The 24,725-nt window shown below is 47.9% G+C and overlaps 1 protein-coding gene across 1 annotated transcript in view; it reads right to left on the minus strand.

Annotated features, from left to right (window-relative positions):
- TTBK1 (tau tubulin kinase 1) overlaps positions 1-24,725 on the minus strand; it is a 102,067-nt gene that overhangs the window by 15,773 nt on the left and 61,569 nt on the right. Inside the window, exons 8-13 of the mRNA XM_068232593.1 lie at positions 20,539-20,631; positions 20,319-20,444; positions 17,145-17,299; positions 15,212-15,431; positions 13,894-14,066; positions 10,972-11,509 (exon numbers count right to left, since the gene is read on the minus strand). Of these exons, the coding sequence (XP_068088694.1) occupies positions 10,972-11,509; positions 13,894-14,066; positions 15,212-15,431; positions 17,145-17,299; positions 20,319-20,444; positions 20,539-20,631 (1,305 nt within the window). The remainder of the gene's footprint in view (positions 1-10,971; positions 11,510-13,893; positions 14,067-15,211; positions 15,432-17,144; positions 17,300-20,318; positions 20,445-20,538; positions 20,632-24,725) is intronic.

A 24,725-nucleotide genomic window follows, 5' to 3' on the forward strand; every position in this document is an offset into this window, starting at 1 on the left:
CCACTTACCTGGGGCTTCCTCCAGCCCGTGGCAGGCAGGAGGTGCCCTCGCCGCCGCTCCAGAGGCTTCCGGTCGTCTTCGGTGGCCGACCCGACCTGGCCAGGCCAGGCTCTTCTGCGCTCCAAGGCCCAGCACTTCTGCGTCCCACGCCGGCGCGCTGACGTCATCGGACGTCCGCCGGGCTGTACTGCGCAGGCACAGTAGTTCTGAGCCTGCGCAGTACAGCCCGGCGGACGTCAGCGCGACCGCGTGGGACGCAGAAGAGCCCGTCCTTGGAGCGCAGAAGAGCCCGACCTGGCAGCCGGCCTGGCCAGGTCGGGTCGGCCACCGAAGACGACCGGAAGCCTCTGGAGCGGCGGCGAGGGCACCTCCTGCCTGCCACGGGCTGGAGGAAGCCCCAGGTAAGTGGATATCGATTTTTATTTTTTTCAAGGTGTCCCTGAACCGTCCCTTTAAGTACTAGTCGGAGTGTTAAAGACATGCCCATGAGAGGTGCTCAGAGTCCCTTTAAAGGAAACCTGAAGCAAGAGGGATATGGAGGCTGCCACATGTATTTCCTATTAAACAACACCAGTTTCATGACTTTCCTGCTGATCCCTTTGGTTGTGGTAATATCTGAAAGACACACCTGAAAAAAAGCATGCAGCTAATCCAGTCAGACTTCAGACAGAGCACCTGATCTGCTTGTTCAGGTGCTATATGGCTAAAAGTATTAGAGGCAAAAGATCTGTAGTACAGCCAGGCAACTGGTATTTTTTAAAAAAGGAAATAAATATGGCATCCTCCAAATCGCTCTCACTTTAGGTGTCTTTTACGGTCACAATTAAAAAAACTCAAGAGCACGCCTTGTGGTAGGAGGAAAAAAGGCTTAATCTGAAGCTGTGATAAGGGGTTCTTCAGTGTGACTACTTCATGCATGTGGAATACCTTTCCATCAGATCTGGTTCTAGTGGATACAGTACAGAATACTAAAGGGGAACTGCATGTTTTCTTAAATTATCAAAAACAATTTAGAATGTTGATGTAGTGATTACATCTGATCCCTCCCACCCGCCCCAAATCATTCACACAAGGCCCCAAAGTGGTCACATGATGTGATACTACAGTGAGGTCCCTCAGCAGTCACATGATGTGATACTAGAAGGGGAAACCTCATCAGTCACATGATGTGATATTATAGGGAGGTCCCTCAGCAGTCACATGATGTGATACTAGAAGTGGACACCTCATCAGTCACATGATGTGATACTAGAAGGGGACACCTCATCAGTCACATGATGTGATACTATAGGGAGGTCCCTCAGCAGTCACATGATGTGATACTACAGGGAGGCCCCTCAGCAGTCACATGATTTGATACTACAGGGGGGCCCCTCAGCAGTCACATGATGTGATACTACAGGGAGGTCCCTCAGCAGTCACATGATGTGATACTACAGGAAGGCCCCTCAGCAGCCACATAATGTGATACTACAAGGGGGCCCCTCAGCAGTCACATGATGTGATACTACAAGGGGGCACCTCAGCAGTCACATGATGTGATACTACAAGGGGGCACCTCAGCAGTCACATGATGTGATACTACAGGGAGGCCCCTCAGCAGTCACATGATGTGATACTACAGGGAGGCCCCTCAGCAGTCACATGATGTGATACTACAGGGAGGCCCCTCAGCAGTCACATGATGTGATACTATAGGGAGGCCCCTCAGCAGTCACATGATGTGATACTACAGGGAGGCCCCTCAGCAGTCACAAGATGTGATACTACAGGGAGGCCCCTCAGCAGTCACATGATGTGATACTACAGGCAGTTCCCTCAGCAGTCACATGATGTGATACTACAGGGAGGCCCCTCAGCAGTCACATGATGTGATACTACAGGGAGGCTCCTCAGCAGTCACATGATGTGATACTACAGGGAGGCCCCTCAGCAGTCACAAGATGTGATACTACAGGGAGGCCCCTCAGCAGTCACATGATGTGATACTACAGGGAGGCCCCTCAGCAGTCACATGATGTGATACTACAGGGAGTTCCCTCAGCAGTCACATGATGGGATACTACAGGAAGGCCCCTCAGCAGTCACATGATGTGATACTACAGGAAGGCCCCTCAGCAGTCACATGATGTGATACTACAGGGAGGCCCCTCAGCAGTCACATGATGTGATACTACAGGGAGGCCCCTCAGCAGTCACATGATGTGATACTACAGGGAGGCCCCTCAGCAGTCACATGACGTGATACTACAGGGAGGCCCCTCAGCAGTCACATGATGTGATACTACAGGGAGGCCCCTCAGCAGTCACATGATGTGATACTACAGGGAGGCCCCTCAGCAGTCACATGATGTGATACTACAGGGAGGCCCCTCAGCAGTCACATGATGTGATACTACAGGGAGGCCCCTCAGCAGTCACATGATGTGATACTACAGGGAGGCCACTCAGCAGTCACAAGATGTGATACTACAGGGAGGCCCCTCAGCAGTCACAAGATGTGATACTACAGGGAGGCCCCTCAGCAGTCACATGATGTGATACTACAGGGAGGCCCCTCAGCAGTCACATGATGTGATACTACAGGGAGGCCCCTCAGCAGTCACATGATGTGATACTACAGGGAGGTCCCTCAGCAGTCACATGATGTGATACTACAGAGAGGCCCCTCAGCAGTCACATGATGTGATACTACAGGCAGTTCCCTCAGCAGTCACATGATGTGATACTACAGGGAGGCCCCTCAGCAGTCACATGATGTGATACTACAGGGAGGCCCCTCAGCAGTCACATGATGTGATACTACAGGGAGGCCCCTCAGCAGTCACATGATGTGATACTACAGGGAGGTCCCTCAGCAGTCACATGGCATTGCATAGTAATTTGGGACACTGAATGTTTTGAAGTCTTTTATTATTGCATACAATACATTTCCCTTTTCCAGTCTGTCAACAAGCAGACATCTTCCAGCTCAGTAAACTCCTCCTCCAATTCCTCGCCAGCTACTTGCTTAAAACTTTGGATATTGTAAAAAGTCTACTAAATAATTTACAAATTAAAAATAAAATGCGCAGGTGTAAGTCCCCGACACATGAGGCTGCAGCCCGAGGGGTGAGACTTCACTGCCTGTGCAATAAGAATCAAGCACCAGAGATGGGCAGCCAATCGGAATCCAGGCCCCACCCTCAGGGACAGCGCATCATGAGGCTCTTCCTATGGGAACGCTGCATGCACAATACTCTCAGCTACAGTCACTCTGATTGGCTTAGAATGTCGCCACTTTGGAACGTTCCATTCATGTGGTGCGGGATACTAGCTCACAGTTTAATCTCAAGTGCACAATTTTTCACCTTCCAGTAGAGTGTAATTCCCAGGAGATTCAAGTTATCAGGTCAGGGCCACATTTACAGGGTTATGGCTGTCCACAGATCATCACCACTATTCACCACGTGGCAGCCATGACACCTCTCAGCAGCAGCAGTAAGTTAAAGGGAAAGCTTGGGTGGGGGAGCGGGGGGTTTGAGATAAGGGGTAACCAAGGCAGTCCTCCCCTGGTGGTGTGAGGTGTGGAAAGCAGCACTATTCTCCTCCATATATGCAATAGCAGGCGTCACTGCCCAGCCTACCCAGTCACTCAAGGTTTAGGCAGGGGAAAGAATCTGATTGTTTACTGGAGTAGGAGGAGTTATATCGAGGGGAGGGCTTAAAGATAACAAGAAAGATTAGCTCCACCCATCTGATAAGTGAGTATTTACAGGCCATATTACAACTTTCCCTAAGTCTGTACAGGCTCGTGAAGGTTCTGATGTGACCATTCAGAAGAAATTTTGCTACAAGATAAAGTGTTTATAGTTAGGTGCACTGAAGTGATAACAAGGTGTACAAGTTCAGAGCTGGTTCGGGCTCTTCTCCTGCTGAGAGTGCTTACAGCAGGCAGACACTTCCACTTAGCACTTACTGTCAGCAGGTGGAGCACACAGCAGAATAGTATCCTTTGAAGGTAGCTATTCTGTGTTGGTCCCACCATGAAACCGGCAGACAGAGTGAGCCATCCTTCACAGCCCTAGATTATAAATTTACTATGTTCTCCCCCCACTAGATGCATCTCACAAAGCCTTTCCAATCCCAGGCAGGACCTTTGGGGACACTAAAACAATTTTCCTTGTACATGAAGAAGATGCAATGGTCACCTTTCCATGTAGCTACAATTTCCCTGTAGGGACTTCCCCCGAGGTTGTGAGGAGCCACCCAAGAGGAACTTCTAACAAATACTGATTACATGAATTTGGCTTATTTCCTCTGCCAGGAAGCCGTCTCACAGGACCAGAATACAGGAAGCGAAAAGTCTAACACACACGTCACAACAGTGGGGGAAAGACTACAAGTCCCAGTATGCGACCAGGGCATGCTGGGTGCTGTAGTAGATAGAGGTAGGTGGAGCATTGCTATATGCTGCTCTCAGGTCCCTTCCCAGAAGACACCTCTGTATGAAGCCCTTAGTTACAGTCAGGGCCAGCATTGCATCTTAGGGTATAGCAGGTAGGCACAGCAGGGTTGCTATAATGGGGCAGGCAGGTGGTGCAGGCTTGGGGTGCGGGGCATGCAGCTCCTGTGCTCCACCATGTCTTCCTTCTGCAGTGCAAATAGTCTCGCAGAGACCAGAAACTGAATGAAGACGGCCCATAGTCTTTCCTACTGTGTGTGGCGGCTGGCTTATATCCACTCATTACCATAGCAACCACGGTGACACACACGGAGCAGCCAGTCAATGTTGTCCCATAGCCTGGAGTGTCACTCCCACAAGATATGCTTTGGGCTGTGGTGCAGAAATGCCCAATTGCAGGGCTCGGTGCTGGTGAAGGGTGGCAGGAGGATGAGTCCAGGTGGCACATGAAAGGGAGCGTAGGACACAGCCGTTTCCATAAACTGGCCACACACGGTGGAGCCAGATTCATGAAGAGTTTATGTCCTCATCAAGGAAGGAATGACAAAGGACTATTTTGGGATGGAAGAAGGACCGGAACTTTTCTCGGTACCATGGTGGGAAGCTCACAGATGTCTTCTTATGATTGTATTGCATTATATTCAAGGCTCTCATCTAGCAGATCACAGCTGTTCCTCCTCTGGCCCTTCACCTCTCCATGGATGACCCATCACGGCTATGTTTTGTGCGTGAAGCGTGCCCACACCTGTTGGAGCTGGGAGCGAGAGATGCGCAGCACAGAGGGCATCAGTCTGTGGTTGCCAGCTGGCAGAGGTGGGTGGCGGCGATGAGGCAGGCGTACAGGACTACTCTCAGCAGAGCGGCTGCGCTGGATGAAGGTGCCTGCAGGATGAGGATAATGTTCTGTCTCCAGTGTAGAGGATGAGAAGACGGAAGACGCCAGTCTACGGAGGGGGCTGTACCTCGGCAGGGGGTGGTGCTGGGAATGCCTGTCCTCCTCCAGCTGAAAAACATCAAGAAGAGCGGAGGGAAAGGAGTCAGGCAATGATGAGACTTGCTACGTGTAGCATTAGTGCATGCTGTGACGTCTTCGGGGAGCACCCCCCCCATACCATGGGCCCGCACCACCTGCCCCTCCCCAATGGATCTCCCTTACAGAGCCAACACATCTCTTTAGGTGGGACTGGGAAGGATCTGAGGAGCAATTGTTGCTGCAGCCACTATAAAACTGTTATGTTAGTTGATTGAGGTGGAGCGACCGGTAGCGGCAAGGAGAAGTCTCTTGACACACAATCATCACCGGTAACCATGATGCTGGAAATCTCACTCATCGTCATGTAGGCCTCAGTACAGGTCATTAGATATCAGAAGTAACAAGGCAAAAGTATCAGGACTCAGGAACACATTTCACCACTCATCTAAACAGCTTCTCTACTAAGTGGACATTTCCTAACACTTACAGAGGATGAAACCACCAACACATCATGAAAGCCACTGGCAGAGATGTTCATGGAATGAAGGTCACTAGGGGGAGCTTAGTTGGAAGTATGAGGCTATTGGGGTAAGGATGTCCACTTGTTTGACAATCATTTCTGATTAAACAAGTCAAATGGCTTTCATCCAATGAATATCTCCATGACTTTTATGACATTATATTTATTGTGTTCCTTATAAGGAAACGTAGGAAACTTTCTGGCCTTTCTCTGAACAGGAAAATACACTTGAAGTGGTGAAATGCCTTCAGAGATAATATGGAAATGTGGTCTCTCTTTAACTTTCTACCATGGATACATTCACCATACTATGGTGTCAGCAGAAGAATTGGAGTTAATTATGAAACCTCTATTAATAATTTCAGAGAAAAGTAGTGTGACACGGTGTGTGCTTTACTCCTCTATCTTATTACACTCTAATCTAGTTATCAAAAAAAAAAAAAAAATCGAATTTTCAAGGCACATATAGGCTACACATACGCGTACCTGTTATTCAGCCGCCGGGAGATTTGGGTGCAGGGCAAAGCCGATAAACTGCTTACCCTGCTCCTGCACAAGCCCTGGCGGCATTAATTACTATTCCCCCTCCAGGCCGCCATGGATAGTGGGAGAAAGATGTAATTTGGCTGCCAGCTTCTGGTGGCCGAATTACAGTGTTTTTTTTAGTCATCTGTGCTCCGTCTTTTCACGGCGCCCAAATTACTCATTGTGACGCTATAGCCGTAATTCCTATCAAGGCTTATGGTGGTGCCAGCTGCGCCAAAATCTCCTGTGCTGTTTTTACAGCGTTCGACACATACATCCACCCTCATCCTGGGAGAAGTACGGAAACACCACTGGGCTATGTGAATCCACCATCTAGCTACAGTCCGATCTCTATTATGAAGGCACATATAAGCCACACAATTAGGAATGACTCGCACACCAAGTGTAAATTGCAAATTATTCAAATTGTATTGTATACACTGAAAACCAAAGTTACAAGATTATTCATGAGTTAACCACTTAAGGACCAGGGGTGATTTCGCTGATCTGTGCAGCGTGGGCTCTACAGCCCACAGCACAGATCAGCAAGGAGGCTGGGCGATCAGACTTACCCCCTTTTTTCCCCATTAGGGGGATGTCCTGCTGGGGGGGTCTGATCGCCGCCGGCTCTGTTCGTTCGGCGGGGGGGGGGGGGGGGGGGAGCTCCTCAAAGCCCCCCTCCGCAGCGAATTTCCTCCTTATGTCCCCTTCCGTCCCTCCCCTTCCTCCTATGGGCAGCGCAGGACGGAGATCCGCCCTGCGCCGCCTAGAGTCGATGCCGGCGAATCAGAATGCGGCGATCCACGGCCAATCAGAGGCCAGGGATCGCCGATCTACGTCACGGCGCTGCTGCGCAGCAGCGCCGTGTGATGTAAACAGCGGGGAATTCTTCCCCGCATGTTTACATTATGCGTGCGAGCCGCGATCGGCGGCTCGCACACTGTTCACGGAGGCAGTCTCCGTGAACTAGCATGGAAAGGCCGCTCGATCGAGCGGCCGTTTCCATGCTATACCACTAACGCCCCGCCGACGCCTATGGGCGTTAGGCGGTCGTTAAGTGGTTAAGGAACACAAGCATAAGGCTGTCTTCATTAACTGTATAGTTGAACACAGAAGGAAAATACACAGTATATAGCATTAGCAACAGGTTCAGCGATGTCAGGGACTCTGGTTCTGCCAACTTAAGGTTCACTTGGTCTCATATGGACTTTTGTTGCTATCCAGTACCCTCTATGCTCTTGCTGGCTTTATGGGTCAGATTCATGGACTGCATTTGCTACTGATCTATGATAGCTCCATTCTGGTTTGTGAACCTGTTGCAAATGCTATATACTGTGTATTTTCTTTCTGTGTTCAACTATACAGTTAATGAAGACAATTGACTGCACAGCCTTATGCTTGTGTTTCTTAAAGAGATACTGAAGCGAAAAAAAAATTATGATATAATGAATTGGTTGTGTAGTACGGATAATTACTAGAATATTAGAAGCAAAGAAAATATTCTCATATTTTTATTTTCAGTTATATAGTGTTTTTTTATAACAATGCATCATTCTCTAATATTTGCAGTACACTACACTCAGCATACTAAATTATTTTTACAGAGCAGGCTGTGAACTTTTGACCTGTCCTGTGCAGAAGAATAAACAATACAGTGACAGACGGTTGAGATAACAACCTTCAGAAGACAGAGCTCTCTGAGACTTTGAAAGTGGTGGAGCTCAATGGCTTATTTGCATAGATAACAACTGGAGTTTCTTAGAGGAATACTGTAGGGGTGGGGAAAATTAGTTGAACTTACCCAGGGCTTCTATTGGTTCCCCGCAGACATCCTGTGCCCATGCAGCCACTCACCGATGCTCTGGCCCCTGCCTCCGGTTCACTTTTGGAATTTCATACTTTAAAGTCTGAAAACCACTGCACCTGCATTGCTGTGTCCACGCTCCCGCTGATGTCACCAGGAGCGTACTGCGCAGGTGCACCATACTGGGCCTGCGCAGTATGCACAAGGTGACACCAGCGGGAGCGAGGACACGGCAACACAGGCACAGTGGTTTTCAGACTTTAAAGTCTGAAATTCCAGAAGTGAACCGGAGGTGGGGTCGGAGCATCGGTGAGTGGCTGCGCGGGCACAGGATGTCTGCGGGGAACCATTAGAAGCCCCAGGTAAGCTCAACTCATTTTCCCCCGACCCCCCTACAGTATTCCTTTAACCCTTCCTGTACTGGAAACAATATTAGACTTATGTCTCTGCTCCTAATGTTCTATTTCTTAGCTGTACTACACATACAAATCATTATATCATATATTTTTTTTTCTCGCTTCAGTGTCTCTTTAACTCATAAATAATAATGTAACTTTGGTTTTCAGTGTATACAATACAATTTGAATCATTTGCAATTTACACTTGGTGTGCGGGTCAATCCTTATTGTGTGTTTAACCTCCCTGGCGTTCTGATTCTGCGCAGCCGCACGTGGTTTTTTTCAACCTAATTTTTTTTTTAATCATGTAGCTAGCCTAGCGCTAGCTACATGGGGCCTATTACGCGGCGGGTAGCGGCGGCAATCAGAGAAACACGAAGCTAGCAAAGTGCTAGCTGCGTGTTTAAAAAAAAAATAAATTATTATTCAAATCGGCCCAGCAGGGCCTGAGCGGTGCCCTCCAGCTCAGCTCGTCCAGAACGCTAGGGAGGTTAAGTAGGACTGTGGTCCAATTTACAGACCCAGCACCCACTCATGCTACTCCCTCCTCTTTATGCATATTGATGCATCAGGTGTGCAGACCTTTGCTAATTTATTGTGTTGGCACACATAAGCCACACATACACCGGATGACATTTACAACCATCCTCACCCCCAACTAATCATTCTCAGAGGAGATTAGTGACATAGGAGTAACAGACTCCAACTGAGTCATCTGAATCCACAATCTTACTACACTTCAATCTGGGTTATCACAGCACATCTAAGTCACACAAACACTGGCTGATGTACAACACGGGCATTACCACAGTGGATTAAGTCTAATATGTATCCCAAAATTATAATAATTGGCTAGAGAAACATGGATCATGGCAGTGTGGTACTACATATGCCTCAATAAAACGGCAGGCTAACTTTCCGTATATTTATTATGACTGGTATCTACCCATAGCAATCTCCAGGATTGTTCTAGATCATGTTTCCTTGTCTCCACCAGTAATGAATCCTGATGGCTGTTATACATCAAGTAAGTTCCGTAATTATGTTAAAGATTATTGTCACTGTTTTACTCATTTGTATGTATAATCATTCCTACTAGCAGAGAGTTATGTAATTGTATAGAGATTACTTAAAGGGGCACTATGTCTCCATCCTGGTGTTGGATCCCTTGAAACATCTTTTCCATCACTTTTCTGGCCAGCATAATTTCTTCTAATTTTTCAAGTTCGCCTCTCCATTGAAGTCTATTGCGGTTCGCGAAAGTTCGCGCGAACCGAACTTTCGCGGCAGGTTCGCGAACCTAAAATCGGAGGTTCGGTCCATCTCTACTGACTAGTGAAAACAGGGTCATCCACTTGTATTGGATATGCGAATCTGCATGCAGATTCGCGATAGTGGAAACGGGCCCTGAGTAGTTCCTGGCTTTGTTCCCTTTCCCTAAAATTTTTGAGGTGTTTGGAGACCACAAGAACCCACCAATAATAGTAAATAAACTAACCCCTAATGTACATAAATTCCTCCTGCAGTTTCCTCCGCTCGCTCATTCTGCTGTTTTTGTGTTGGGGAACCTCTCATTAAAATCAATAGGCTGGATAAGACCAAGTGACAGGAAGCAGCACAAAGCTGCAATATTTGACTTAGGAAGACAGCATCTGCATTCAGAGACCTTTGTGTGGTTTCCTCTATGCAACTTTACTATAAAAGTCTCTTGTAAAGTTCAACACACGGCTTGTAATCATACAGAAGACCCATGAGCCGTCTTAAAGGAAATATCCAGGGACTATGGGGCCAAAATAAAAAATCCAAATCCACTTACCCGGGGCTTCTGCCAGCCCATGGCAGGTTCCCGGTGCCCTCGCCGCCGCTCTGCAGGCTCCCGGTCTCCTCCGGTGGCCAACCCGACCTGGCCCGGCCGGCTTCCTGATCGGGCCTCTTCTGCGCTTCAACTTCAATGGCGTCTCTTCTGCGCTCCACGCGGGTGCGCTGACGTCATCCGGGCTGTACTGCGCAGGCGCTGAACTACTGCGCCCGCGCAGTACAGCCCGGAGGACGTCCGATGACAGAGCACCGAAGGAACTGTTATTGAAGCACAGAAGAGCCCGACCTGGCAGCCGTCCTGGCCAGATCGGGTCGGCCACCGGAGAAGACCGGGAGCTTGCGGAGCGGCGGCGAGGGCCCCTCCTGCCTGCCACGGGCTGGAGGAAGCCCCAGGTAAGTGGATTTGGTTTTTTTATTTTGCCTGAACCTTCCCTTTAAGAAATGTGTTCAATTTGTAAAGGATCTCTTCCCAAATGGTGATCCTCTTACCTGTCTCTGAGGTCCTGTAGGGTCAGATTCCCTCCTCCGTTGCCGAGAACCTGATGTAGAATGGGAGTGTGATGGACTTGCAGGCGGGCCGTCTAGCCTGCCATCAGCACCTTCATTTCGGGAGGTCTCTTCTTCGGCTACAGTCTGCATGGCTCTGGGCCGAACTTCATGGACTTTAGGCCTCACTGCAGTATCTCCTCCTGAAGCCTTCCGCCTCTCCTCACCATCATCTAAAGGTCGGAGCTCCTCAGGCTCTTCATCAGTTGTTCCCGAGGTAGTGGGCTCTGCCCCAGGGTGGAAGTCCTTCAACTCAGTCTCTTTGTCAATGATAACCCACTCCTTGCTGTCAAAGTCCTCCTCCTCAGCAAGAGGCACTGAACGGAAAGCATTACTCAGAGCTTCATGCTCCACAGATGCAGACACCTCCATACGACCACTAGCTTGCCGGTCAACCTGACCCGTATCGATGGACAACATCTGAGCCGGCTGAGAGGAGCACACCTGGCGGGATGGAGAGCCAGGGAGATCCATGTGAGATCTGAAAGGCACAAAGCAGAGGAAAAAGGGTTCATAAAGCTGCTATCTTCACTGGTGAGCAACATTTCTGGACACTTAGAGCTGGGAAACACCAGAACATTTTCAGCAGCAATTCCAAAAGCAATTCACTGCTGAAAGTGAATGGTCATGATCCCACAGGAGCAACTTCGATTTGCAAAAATCACAACTGCTCTGCATGCAGCATTTTGGGAGCGATTTCATAAGGGAAAAAAGGGTCCAAAACAGTTTTCGCATGTTTTCAGTGGCAAAATCGCTCTAAAAAAAAGCTACGTTTTTGAGAGCATTTTGCCTATATAAAATAGCAAGAAGTTTTGAATCAGGATGCTTTCACTGATAGCTAACACAGTACAATACTCTATTGCTACTGTATAAAATAGGTGAACCAACTGTGGAAAATTACATAGAAAAGGATTATAGCAAATATTCAAATAACATAAGAAAAATAACAGCTTTGGTCATCTGACGCACATGAAATGAGGACTTGAAGATTAAAATATACCTGTGATCTGGAGTATGGCTGTATTTATACTTACCTGAGACTTCCTTCAGCCCCATGAGGTCCATGGACTCCCTTGCTGTCCTCTCCGGCCGTGCCATTCTCTTCTAGTTGCCCCCGATAATATGGCCAGTTGTGCGCGCATGTGCAGAAGAGTGCGGCCAGCCAGATTACTGGGAGCCCACGGATCTCATGGGACTGGAGGAAGCCCCAGGTAAGTATATATACAGCCATACTCCAGATCTCAGGTTTCCTTTAAAGCAGTTAAAGGGTTCCCCAACCCTGTCCTCAAGGCCCACCAACAGTACAAGTTTTGCAGAAAACCACAAACATACACAGGTGATTTAGTAATTAGTATCTCAGCAGAACGGATTACCTGTGTGGATTTCCACAAAACATGCACTGTTGGTGGGCCTTGAGGACAGGGTGGGGGAACACTGCTTTAAAGGACCACTATCACGAAAAATGGTAAAATGTAACCACTTCCCCTCCCCCGGGACGAGTAACTATGTCCCTGCAAGTTCCCATAACTTCTTGCAGGGGCATAGCTATCACGTCCCTCCCCGCCACGCGTTACTGCTTCCCCCCCCCCCCCCCCAACACCGTTCCCATTCATTGATCTAAGTCCCCATATAAAATGACAGCTGAGCTCGGGCTATGCCACCGGAAGGCACTGCTCAGGCCCCGCTGGGCCGATTTGCATAATTTTTTTTTTGCTACACGCAGCTAGCACTTTGCTAGCTGCGTATGCAATCCGGTCGCCGCCCCCCCCCCGTGCGCTGCCTGGCCGATCAGTGCCAGGCAGCGCTGTGGAGTGGATCGTCGATGACGTCATCCCGCCCATCGCCATGGCGACGGGGGAAGCCCTCCAGGAGATCCTGTTCTTCGAACGGGATCTCCTGATCTCCGAAGGCGATCGGGGGGGGCTGGGGGGATGCCGCTGAGCGGCGGGTATCATGTAGCAAGACCTTGTCTCGCTACATGAAAAAAAAACAAAAAACTGCTTTGCTGCCCCTTGGCGGATTTCAATAAACCGCCAGGAGGGTTAATATGTATGTCAAGAGGGTATATCTATCCTCCTCCTCCTAAAAATCACTTTTTAGATATCCCACAGTTTTATTTTATATTTAAAGGGACTTCGAGCAGTGCAGAAACTATGGAAAGATGCATACCATTTTGAAGCTCTCTTTCTCCTCTTTCCAACGATATATAAACCGCCGCCCTACGCCTTTTAGTTTTCGCTATTTTCGCGATCGAATTCGCGGCAAACGCAATTTCGATCACGTTGGAAAGAGGAGAAAGAGAGCTTCAAAATGGTATGCATCTTTCCATAGTTACTTGTATTACACAGGACAACTTTTCCCCAAAGTCGGCAGCTGAATGGAGCTGCTGACACTGGGGAAAGTGTCGACCTGTGTAGTAACTATGGAAAGATGCATACCATTTTGAAGCTCTCTTTCTCCTCTTTCCAACGAAACCTAAACCGCCGCCCTACGCCTTTTAGTTTTCATTATTTTTGCGATCGAAATCGCATTTGCCACGACTTCGATCGTGAAAATAGCGAAAACTAAAAGGCGTAGGGTAGCGGTTTATATATCGTTGGAAAGAGGAGAAAGAGAGCTTCAAAATGGTATGCATCTTTCCATAGTTTCTGCACTGCTCGGAGTCCCTTTAAGTTTTTACTGTTTCATTGTCTCTGCTCAATGACACCTTCATTGAAGTATGCCAGAGCTACAATCTATGGATTATTGACCTTTTTTTTATTCTTTTTTAGACACTAACATGCCACAGGTCAGGTACTTTCGTAAACAAAGAACTAACTTCTCCATTAAGCATTGCGGCCTCTACAGAGGTTACCCAGCTCTCACCTCCTCTCGGGAAGATCAGCTCTATCAGCAGTGGACAGCCGGTCAGATTCAGGGCTGTTGACACGCCGGAAATGGAGAGAGCGCGCCTGAGTAGTGGGAGATTCTGGAGGCGCACGCACAGGTGAGCTGGGGCATCCGTGGCGGCTGTGTTCATCCTCCATCAGGCACTGTGTCTGCAGAGCAAAGAAAATGCACTCATTACAATGACTACCACAGCACAGACACTAATGCCCCCTCCTCCTCCTACGGCACTACAGCCCGATTTGAGCCTTGGCCTCCTTTAGTTTACTGCCCATCCATTTCTTGATTTCCGAGGCTTCACTGCACGTTTAACAATTTTTTACGGGAATAGATTGTTAGCCTATTGTCCAACCCTCAGACTTGGAGGACCAGTGTATCCTATTTAGTCTGGAACATCCCCTTTGCCCTGTTCGGCTAGGGAGAACGTCCCAGTAGCTAGGCTTCCCCCAGCATACTTGGTTCACACAAGCCACTAATGCAACAAAGTAAGGTTTCCTTTAGTGGGGACAATACCCCACCTACCCTCAAACATCCTTACACTGAGATCACAGCACGGGCACTGATACAAAGAGCAGCGACTCCCTCACCTACCTCCCACATCCACACCATAGCAAATGTTACCCCACCTACCACCATACATCATTAAACTAAGGGCTCGTTTCCACTGTTGCGACGCGATTTCGGCCGCATTCCGACGCTTGTAAAAACGCATGCGGATGCGTTTCCACATGCGTTTTTACCCGCGATTTCGCATGGCAGGGTGCCATGCGAAATTAACCATGACACTGCCAGGGCTAAATAAAATTGAAAAAGGTGCGAAATCGCACGCGAAATCGCGGGTAAAAACGCATGTAACAAACGCATGCGTTTTTACTATTAAATACATTAGCGGCGATTCGCACGGATTCCCGACGCAGGCGAAATCGTTGGCTCTTTTGTGCGTTTTTTTCACGCTGAAAAAAACGCACCTCAACAACGCTACAGTGGAAACAGGCCCATCCACTTGTATTACATGTGCGGATCTGCATGCGTTGGACGCATGCAGATTCGCGATAGTGGAAACGAGCCCTAAGATTGTAGCACAATCTGCCCCACCTATCACTAGGAACTCATCCCATTGTCTGTTCTCTCCCAGCAGCCTTTTGGGGCTGTAATCATATAACCTCATCACATAGCCATAGAAGCGTCTCGTGATGCCTGGCATTTCTGCCCTTACCATTCCTGTTCAGCCACAGACACACTACATGCCATGCACTGGGTCCCATGTCACCTTTATCGGGGAATGTGGAGTCCATACCTTGCTGATACTGATCCGCAGCTTGTTCCTGTTCACATCGGTCTCTTCCCACACTTCTGTGTCATTGAAGCCAGTATTGGGGACCTGCCCAGTGAGGTCTGCTGGCCGTCCAGGTAGAACAGGGGGGGCATTCTCCTGGTCACTGAGGTGCTCCCCTTGCAGGACATCTTCAGTGTTCTCCCTCAGCATATCTCCGGGTACTGGAGTGACATTCACCACCCTGCAAGTCAGGAGCAACATGTCTATAGAGGGAGTACTCAGTACTCCACATACTGCAGTGTTCCTCTATCAGTGCAAACAAGGGTGGGACTCCCGTCTCTCTGCTCCCGATACAACTTAAGCACAATATTTTCCTATAACTGGATGAGATATTCTGAGGAATCTTATTACATGCATTTCCACTGACTTATTTATACATGTGGGATCCCTGGTGAAGCCAGCTCATGTGGTCTGTGTGTATCATCATCTTGTAAAGTGGGTGGAGGAGCACTCTCACTCACAAGATTGGAGGGGAAGCTTTGTGTGCCCAAAACCTGCAGCCCAATCATCTCCTGGGCTGCAGAGCATAAAAGGTCAGAACCACTGTTACCGAAAGAAAGTATGGGTTACCAGTAGTGGCATACAAGTCAGCTCTAAAGGCAAAAGCCTGCCGTTTCAGGCTAGCAGCCCTTCTTCAAGCCAAAAAGCTAATGTGTGACTTTTTGGCTTGACGAAGGTCCGCTAGCCTGAAATGGCAGGCTGTTGCCTATACAACTGACTTGTATGCCACTATTTGTTAAAAAAAGATATACTTTTGGTAACCGTGGTGCCGACTTTTTGGACTTTTATGTGTATCTTTATGTATGTGGTATAGTGGGGGCTCATCATTACATAGGATGTGATTAGACTCGCTGTCTGTAAAGGCTTGAGCTTCTGTCTACTTTGGGGTGGTCAGTGAGAGCTGTGATTGGTTGTAAGCCTGTGGGGAGATCTCTGTTGGATGCTGCATCTGAAATCTTGGAATAAGGGCCAGTTTACACTTGCATAAAAAAATTTACCCATTGGGACTTTTTGTTAAGCTCTGCTTAGTGCAGGAAGCGGATCCTAATGTTACAAATAGGATCTGCCTCCACTTGTTAAAAAAACTGGATCCCCTTGCTATGCAATGCAAGCGGAATGTTAAGCAGAACGCTGGGTCCGAACTTGGCACATTTTTCCGGTCCAGACGGGAAAATGTATGCAATAAAAGCCTATGAGAATGACACTGTCCGATCTCACTAGGCTAGTTGCCGCATCCCCTTCACGCGTTTGAATCGCTGCCGTGGCGTAAAACTTATGTGTCCCATTGCCACCGATTGCTGCCGCTTGGTCCCTCCTACACAGTCTGATGGTCGGCAGAAGCATGGGAATCTCCGCTAGGCTGCAAAAGACCAATGGGAATCCGAGCAACAGGGAAAATTCTCATTGGTTCATGGCGGACTAATGAAAATTCTCCCTGTTGCCTAATGCAGCCTATAGAAAGCCTCATGCTCCTGCAGGCTGAATATGGATGGACTGAGCAGCAGTGGAATAACAGAGTGTGGGACTGTCCAGCCTGAAGAAAGGCTGAGAGGTCCGAAACAGCGGGCTGTCGCTGAAATCCAGCCCCATACCTTTGTCCATCTATTTTTATGGCTTTTAAGCATTTTTGAATAAAGAGCTATGTAAAGTAAAAGAGCTATTGTGGAGGTGCTGACCACTTTTTTGGAATCGCTTGCTGCCGTCCCAGAGGTACTGGAGGCCGGATGGTCATAGCACTCCACCAATTTTTTCTGGAAACCATAGGCGCTGATCACATCTGAAATCCTGAATCTACAGTCATACAGAAGGCGCTGATACCACAAAAATCATGCCGATAATTCTATGGATTTATTTATTCATATTTAGAGAGAAGATGTATCGTTCTTTAACGCACCCAAACATGGCGGCCGTTTGTCGTGTGTTCTGCTGTGGAGGGGTGGAGGTGCTGGTAGACAGCAAGATGTCCGTCCCACCTTTCTCCCAGTCAAAGGCCTCATTCTCTGTGATTCCACGTTCCTTCATGCTGTTCTCAAACACAGTCATAATCATCTGAGGAGGAAGGACAAAGTCCAACGTGAGAATTCCATCTTACATCCTCAAATCTGCTCTACTAATACTCTGCTTGCAGCACGCCTGACCTGATTTGTGACATGATGAGATAAACACAAGTACATGTAGTACCTGCACGGACATGTGATGAAATAAGATAAAGATGGGTACATTATGTCCCTGCACCGACATGTGACATAAGCTAAACACAGGTACATATAGTGCCTGAACTTACTTATTAATTCACAATTTCTACTTAAATTACTTAAAGAGAACACCCTCATGGATTTTACCTTATAAATCAGTGGGAACATGACAGTAAACACCTAATCTGCTCTTTGTTTCATTGTTCTCTGTTTAATCTGACTGTTATCACCTCTGATAAGAATCCCTGACTGAGCATTCAGTCTGGCTTTGCTACGGAATGATTATAGCTGAGTCTGTCTTCTCTGGTGTCTTTTCAAGCCCAAGCCTGCCCCCTTGTGGCTCTGCAATAATGACTCAGCAATAATCATTCCCGGCAAAGCTAGACTGAATGCTCAGTCGGGGATTCTTATCACAGCTGATAACAGACACTTTTAGCAGTGAGGATGAAAGAGAGAGCAGGGAAGGTGTTTTCTCTAATGTTTCCACTGATATATATGGTAAAATACATGAGGGTGCTTCGTCTCTGGTTCACTTTAACTCATTAGTTAGCTCTCCTAGGACACGATGCACAAAAGCACATTATAATTGCCATACACAGACAGCGCACAGCAATATTACCGGCACAGTGTACCGCAAGTTACACTATAAGCGTGACCAGCGGCACTCGACTAGCGTGACTGTTGCTAAGGTAATGTGCTACTAATAGGTATTACCATAGCTACTAGTCAAATACCACTGGTGATGCTAATATTGTAACTCACAGTACGCAGTTCTGGTAGTGCAATGTCTATGCATGCCAATATTAGAGCGCTTTTGTGCATCAGGCCCTATATGTGATATTCTGGTTAAAACTGAATGTGTGGCGCTTCCCTGGTTGTGATATCTTCTGTTTGTATAGAGGCAGCGAACCATCAGTGACAAAAGGACCTATGTAACTATTGAGCATTACTGCAGTGCGTGCTTGTATCATACCTGAATCTTGATATGCAGGACCAGTAGTGCATGTGTAGGAGCAACTTGAGCATAGCACATGACAGGAGATATGCTGAACACACTGAGCTCAGGATCTGGTAGAAGATTTTCTGAAGACCCTGAGCTCAGGATCTGGTAGAAGTGATGCTGGAGACCCTGAGAACATGATCTAGTTGGAGATACGCTGAAGACCCTGAGCTCAGGATCTGGTAGAAGTGATGCTGGGGACCCTGAGAACATGATCTAGTTGGAGATACGCTGAAGACCCTGAGCTCAGGATCTGGTAGGAGATATGCTGGAGACCTTGAGCACAGGATCTGGTAGGAGACATGCTGGACATACTGAGCTCAGGATCTGGCAGGAGATATGCTGGATGCACTGAGCTCAGGATCTCAAAGGAGATATGCTGGACACACTGATCTCAAAATCTGGTAGGAGATATGCTGGACACACTGAGCTCAGGATCTGATAGGAGATATGCTGGATGCACTGAACTCAGGATCTCCTAGGAGATATGCTGGATACACAGAGCTCAGGATCTCCTAGGAGATATGCTGGAACCACCTAAGATAAAGGCCTGTAAGCAATATAATTATGATGGAACCCCCTGAGCTAAGCATCTGTTAAATATGATGAAAAAAACTGAGCTTGGTGTCTGGTATGCGATATGATGAAAGCTTCTACGCTCAAGGCTTGGAAGGAATTAAAATGGAATCCCCTGAGCTCTAGATCTGGTGGCAGATATGTTGAAAATCTCTGACCTTAGGATCTGATAGGAGACGTGCTGGAACCATATGAAGTCAGGATCTGGAAAAAAGTATCTGGTAGGGGATATAATGCAACCATCTTAGGTCAAAACTTGGAAGGAGATATGCTGGACCCCTGAATTAAGAATGTAGTAGGAGAAAGGTTGAAACCCCAAGCTCAGGATCAGGTAGGAGATATGCTAGAACCCAAACTCAGAATCTGATAACAGATATGTTGGAACCCTCTGAGTTTAGGATCTGATAGGACATATGATGGAATCACTTGAGCTCCGGCCTTCAGGGCAATAAGCTGGAGCCACCCGAGCTCAGGAACTGATAGGAGACATGTTGCGAGCTCGGGATCAAGTAGGACATACCGTATGATGGAATCACTTAAAGGAAATGTCCAAGCTCCCCTAAAAAATGAGTTCTACTTACTTTGGGCTTCCTCCAGCCCCCAGCAGCCGATATGTCCCTTGTCGCAGCTCCATTTCCAGCTGGTGGCCCAGGGTCTCCTCCGCATGAGAGCTGCTCCACATCATGTTCACGTGGTCTGGATTGTACACTCCAGAATATGTGGACATATCGGCTGCCAGGGGCTGGAGGAAGCCCCGGGTAAGTAGATGTCATTTTTTTAGGCGCTCGGACATTTCCTTTAAGCTTAGGCCTTCAGAGCAGATAAGCTGGAGTCCCCTGACCTCATATTATGGTAAGAGATATGATAGAATCCTCTAAGCTCAGGATCTGGTAGAAGAAATGACAGAACCACCTATGCTCAGGGCTTGAGAGGAGATATTTCAGGGCCCCCTGACCTCAGAATCTGATAAAAGACATTTTGGAAACCCTAAAGCTCAGGATCTTGTAGGGAATATGCTTGCACCCACTGAGCTTAGGATCTGGTCGGTGATATCATGGAATCACCCCAACTCAAAGATTGGGGGAAGATATGTGAAAACGCCTCAGTTCAGGATCAAGTTGGAGATCTGATGAAACCACCTAAGCTCAAGGCTTGACAGGAAATATGCTGGAGCACCTCGGACTGGGGACCTAGGAGGAATACTGGAACCCTGCGGCAAGCTTCACCCAGTATAACTCCATTTTAACTTGATACTTGCTGTGCAGTGTGACACCCAGGGGTGAAATGCAGCAGTTACCTGATAGTCAGGCTTTGTGAAGTAGTCTAGAGTAGAAATATGTTCCAGGAATAGGTGGAACTCAGAAGGCATGTGTTTTAGCAGCATTCGGTGGTCGTACTTCTCCTTAATCATCCCCACCTGTTCCTAAAGTTCAAAGAAACACAACGGTTAACACAAAGTCAGCATGACAACATAAACATACAGGTTGCAGATCAAGAAAACACCAATTAGCTCTTACTTTGTCCTTGATCTTTCTCCACGGCAGCTGACCTACTGCAAACTCCACCAACATATAAAATAAAGACCACAAGTCGTCATGTCTGCCCATCTCCTGGATTTTAAGAGAAAATATTTAAAATGGTTAAAAAGAACAGAAAATATGTCCAGGGAGGAAAAGAAGCAAATAAGAGGTGGAGGAATGAGGAGTAGGGGTACAGGGGAAATACTGAGGAGAAGAATCAAAGGGGAGGTAGAATATATATACACATACAAATAAGAAGTAAGTTTCTTACAAAGTAAAATGAGCCATAAATTACTTTTCTCATATGTTGCTGTATCATACAGTAAGTAGTAGATATCTGACATTACCAACAGGTTTTCGGCTAGTAGTCCATCTCTCCAAAGGGGATTCTCAGCATGGCCTTTACTCTTTATAAAGACATTCTTTGAAAAAATGTATTAAAAAAAAATGCTGGCCAGCCTCCATGCTCACTGCACACTTTTCTGGCAGTTGGTCAGAGCAACTGCCATTCACTAAGTGCTTTTGAAAATAAAGAAATCCCTGTGAACTCCCCATGAGGAGATGGGCTAGTCCAAAACCTGTCTGTTCTGTCAAATGTCTACTACTTACTCTAAGTGACAACAACATAGGAGAAAAGTAATGTATGGCTCATTTTACTCTGGGAGAAATGCACTTCTGATCTGTATATGTTTACATATATTTTACATTTTAAGATTTTCGCGACAGTGGTCCTTTAAAGGAGTTATCAGGCAAAACTTTCAAAATGGGGTTTACTCACCTGGGGCTTTCTCCAGCCCCTTGCAGCCGACTGTCACACGCCGACCACTCTGCTCTCCGCCGCCGTCCCGGGCTCCCCGCACGGTGCAGAGGCCGACTACGGGGTCGGCTTTATTGCGCCAAATGCCGCTGTCAATCACCGCCATGTGGTCCGCGGCGAACTGCCCAGGCGCAGTAGTAGTTCGCGCAGGTGCAGTAAGGCTGACCCCGCAGTCGGCCTCTACACCGTGCGGGGAGCCCGGGACGGCTGTGGAGAGCGGATTGGTCGGCGTGGGACAGTCGGCTGCAAGGGGCTGGAGAAAGCCCCAGGTGAGTAAACCTCATTTTGTAAGTTTTGCCTGATAACTCCTTTAAAGGGACACTGTAGGGGGTCGGGGGAAAATAAGTTGAACTTACCCGGGGCTTCCAATGGTCCCCCGCAGACACCCTGTGCCCGCGCAGCCACTCACCGATGCTCCGGCCTCGCCTCCAGTTCACTTCTGGAATTTCAGACTTTAAAGTCTGAAAACCACTGCGCCTGCGTTGCCATGTCTTCGATCCTGCTGATGTCGCCAGGAGCGTACGGCGCAGGCCCAGTATGGTCTGTGTCTGCGCAGTACGCTCCTGGTGACATCAGCAGGATCGAGGACACGGCAACGCAGGCGCAGTGGTTTTCAGACTTTAAAGTCTGAAATTCCAGAAGTGAACCGGAGGCGGGGCCATCGGTGAGTGGCTGCGCGGGCACAGGATGTCTGCGGGGGACCGTTAGAAGCCCTGGGTAAGTTCAACTCATTTTCCTCCGACCCCCCTACAGTGTCCCTTTAAGGTGGTTAGTTTAGACTGGGGGATGGGGGGTGGGGACTTAGTAAAACAAAATAACTGTTAAGGGAGAAAGATAGGATTAGACACTGGGTATAGAGTTTGCTGGGGAGCGGGAGATTCAGGTAGAAGTAGCCAAACATCCACTGCCAAAGAGTACTAGCACCAAAATGACTGGCACTTAATTAAAACTTAGATGTCACAGGCATATTGTAGGGGAAGTGGGGCAAAATTCACAAACATCAGTAAGATTGCTGTGCATAGGCAGCGTACAGCAATTCTACTGGTACTTATACTTCACAGCATGGGGCATGCTATAGTAGGTACTGGATAGCTGGGAAATGCTTAAAAAGCCAGATACTTACCTAAAAAGAGGGAAGGCCTATAGAGCCTTCCCGCTCCTCTCTTAGTCTCCTCTGTGCAGCGGCAGCTCCTCCATTTAAATCCCCCGCCGCAGGGGACTTCAGAAGGCTTCGGAAGCCGAGCATCTCCATACTGTGCACGCGCGAGTACATGAGAGAGTGCGCTCGCGCGTACGCAGTGTGGAGCGGCTCATCTTTGGGAGCACTAGGGCTCCCAAGGACTTCCGAAGCCTCCCTTTGGTGGTGGACAATGCAGTATTTGACCAAATTGGTTGAATACTGCTAAAGGGGGTATCTTGCGCTGTAACAGGGACCGGGAGAGTAGCGGGATGGCATTATAGGAACCAGAGCCTTTACTCCCCTTATGTAAGTATCTGGCTTTTTTGTTTTTGTTTTAAATGGTTCCCAATGACTTTAATGCACACCTGACCTGAGGCAAAGCTACCCAAGCTAAGCACAGAGGTATGTTCATGCTGGATTCCCATACGTCTGCGCATTGTGCGTAACTCCCCTCATTCCCCCCTGGTCTGTTATCACTTCTTGAAAAACTTGACTTTTGGGCTAGAGTCAAATTTTAAGACAGGAAGAGGAAGGCTTGCTACAATGTTCCCTCCTATTTCCTCCTCCTAAGGGGAGTGAAAGGGGTGGGAAAGAGGGGGTAATAGGAGGGGACAGCCTAGGGTCAGGTGTTCTTCTGAAGGCATTGGAATAATGGTACATTATACTTGGGGTACACAGTCCTGAAGATCTGTCCACCACCAAAAAGGAAGAGAAAGGAATAAGAATATACAGAACTGCTAGAATGAGCAGTAAAGACCAGGTAAGAGAAGAATAGAGGATAGGCAGCAAGGTGAAGTGCAGGAGGTACAGGAAGGAGTCCTGCAGATGAGGTGCAGGGAGTATTGCAGCGAAGGTGTAGGAAGAATGCTTGCAGAGGAGGTGCAGGGAGGTGGCATGCATAGTTGGGTGCAGGGAGAAGGTGTGCAGAGGAGGTACAGAAAGGAGGAATGCAGAGAAGGTACAGGAAGGAGGCATGGAGAAGAGGTGCAGGAAGGAGGCATAAAGAGGAGGAGCAGGGAGAACATGTGCAGAGGAGGCGCAGGAAGGAAGAGGGCTAAGGAGGCATGGAGAGGAGGTACAGGAAGGAGACATGCAGAAGAGGTGAGGACAGGAATGCCGAGAAGATGAGGGGAGTGCAGAGAAGGTGCAAGGAGGAGGTGTGCAGAGGAGATACAGTAAGGAGGTATGCAGTGGAGATGCAGGTAGTAGTGCAGAGGAGGTGCAGGGAGGAAGCATGCACAGTGGCGTAGTGGTTAGCTCTCTCGCCTTGCAGCGCTGGGTCCCTGGTTCGAATCCCAGCCAGGGCACTATCTGCAAAGAGTTTGTATGTTCTCTCCGTGTCTGCGTGGGTTTCCTCCGGGCACTCCGGTTTCCTCCCACATTCCAAAAACATACAGATACGTTAATTGGCTCCCCCTAAAAATTGGCCCTAGACTACAGTACTTACACTACATAATAGACATATGGCAATGGTAGGGATTAGATTGTGAGCTCCTTTGAGGGACAGATAGTGACAAGATATATATATACACTGTACAGAGCTGCGTAATATGTCGGCGCTATATAAATACTAAATAATAATAATAATAATAATAATAATAATGTACAGTACAGACCAAAAGTTTGGACACACCTTCTCATTCAAAGAGTTTTCTTTATTTTCATGACTATGAACATTGTAGATTCACACTGAAGGCATCCAAACTATGAATTAACACATGTGGAAGTATAGTATATAACCAAAAAGTGTGAAACAACTGAAAATATGTCATATTCTAGGTTCTTCAAAGTAGCCACCTTTTGCTTTGATTACTGCTTTGCACACTCTTGGCATTCACTTGATGAGCTTCAAGAGGTAGTCACCTGAAATGGTTTTCACTTCACAGGTGTGCCCTTGTCAGGTTTAATAAGTGGGATTTCTTGCCTTATAAATGGGGTTGGGACCATAAGTTGTGTTGTGCAGAAGTCAGGTGGATACACAGCTGATAGTCCTACTGTGGCCATCATTACTTTTAGAAATGAAGGTCAGTTAGTCCGAAATATTTGAAAAACTTTGAAAGTGTCCCCAAGAGCAGTCTCGAAAACCATCAAATGCTACAAAGAAGAAACTGTCTCACATGCAGACCGCCCCAGGAAAGGAAGACCAAGAGTCACCTCTGCTGCAGGGGATAAGTTTATCCGAGTCAC

This window comes from Hyperolius riggenbachi, chromosome 4, assembly GCF_040937935.1.
Source record: "Hyperolius riggenbachi isolate aHypRig1 chromosome 4, aHypRig1.pri, whole genome shotgun sequence".
Taxonomy (NCBI): Eukaryota; Metazoa; Chordata; class Amphibia; order Anura; family Hyperoliidae; genus Hyperolius; species Hyperolius riggenbachi.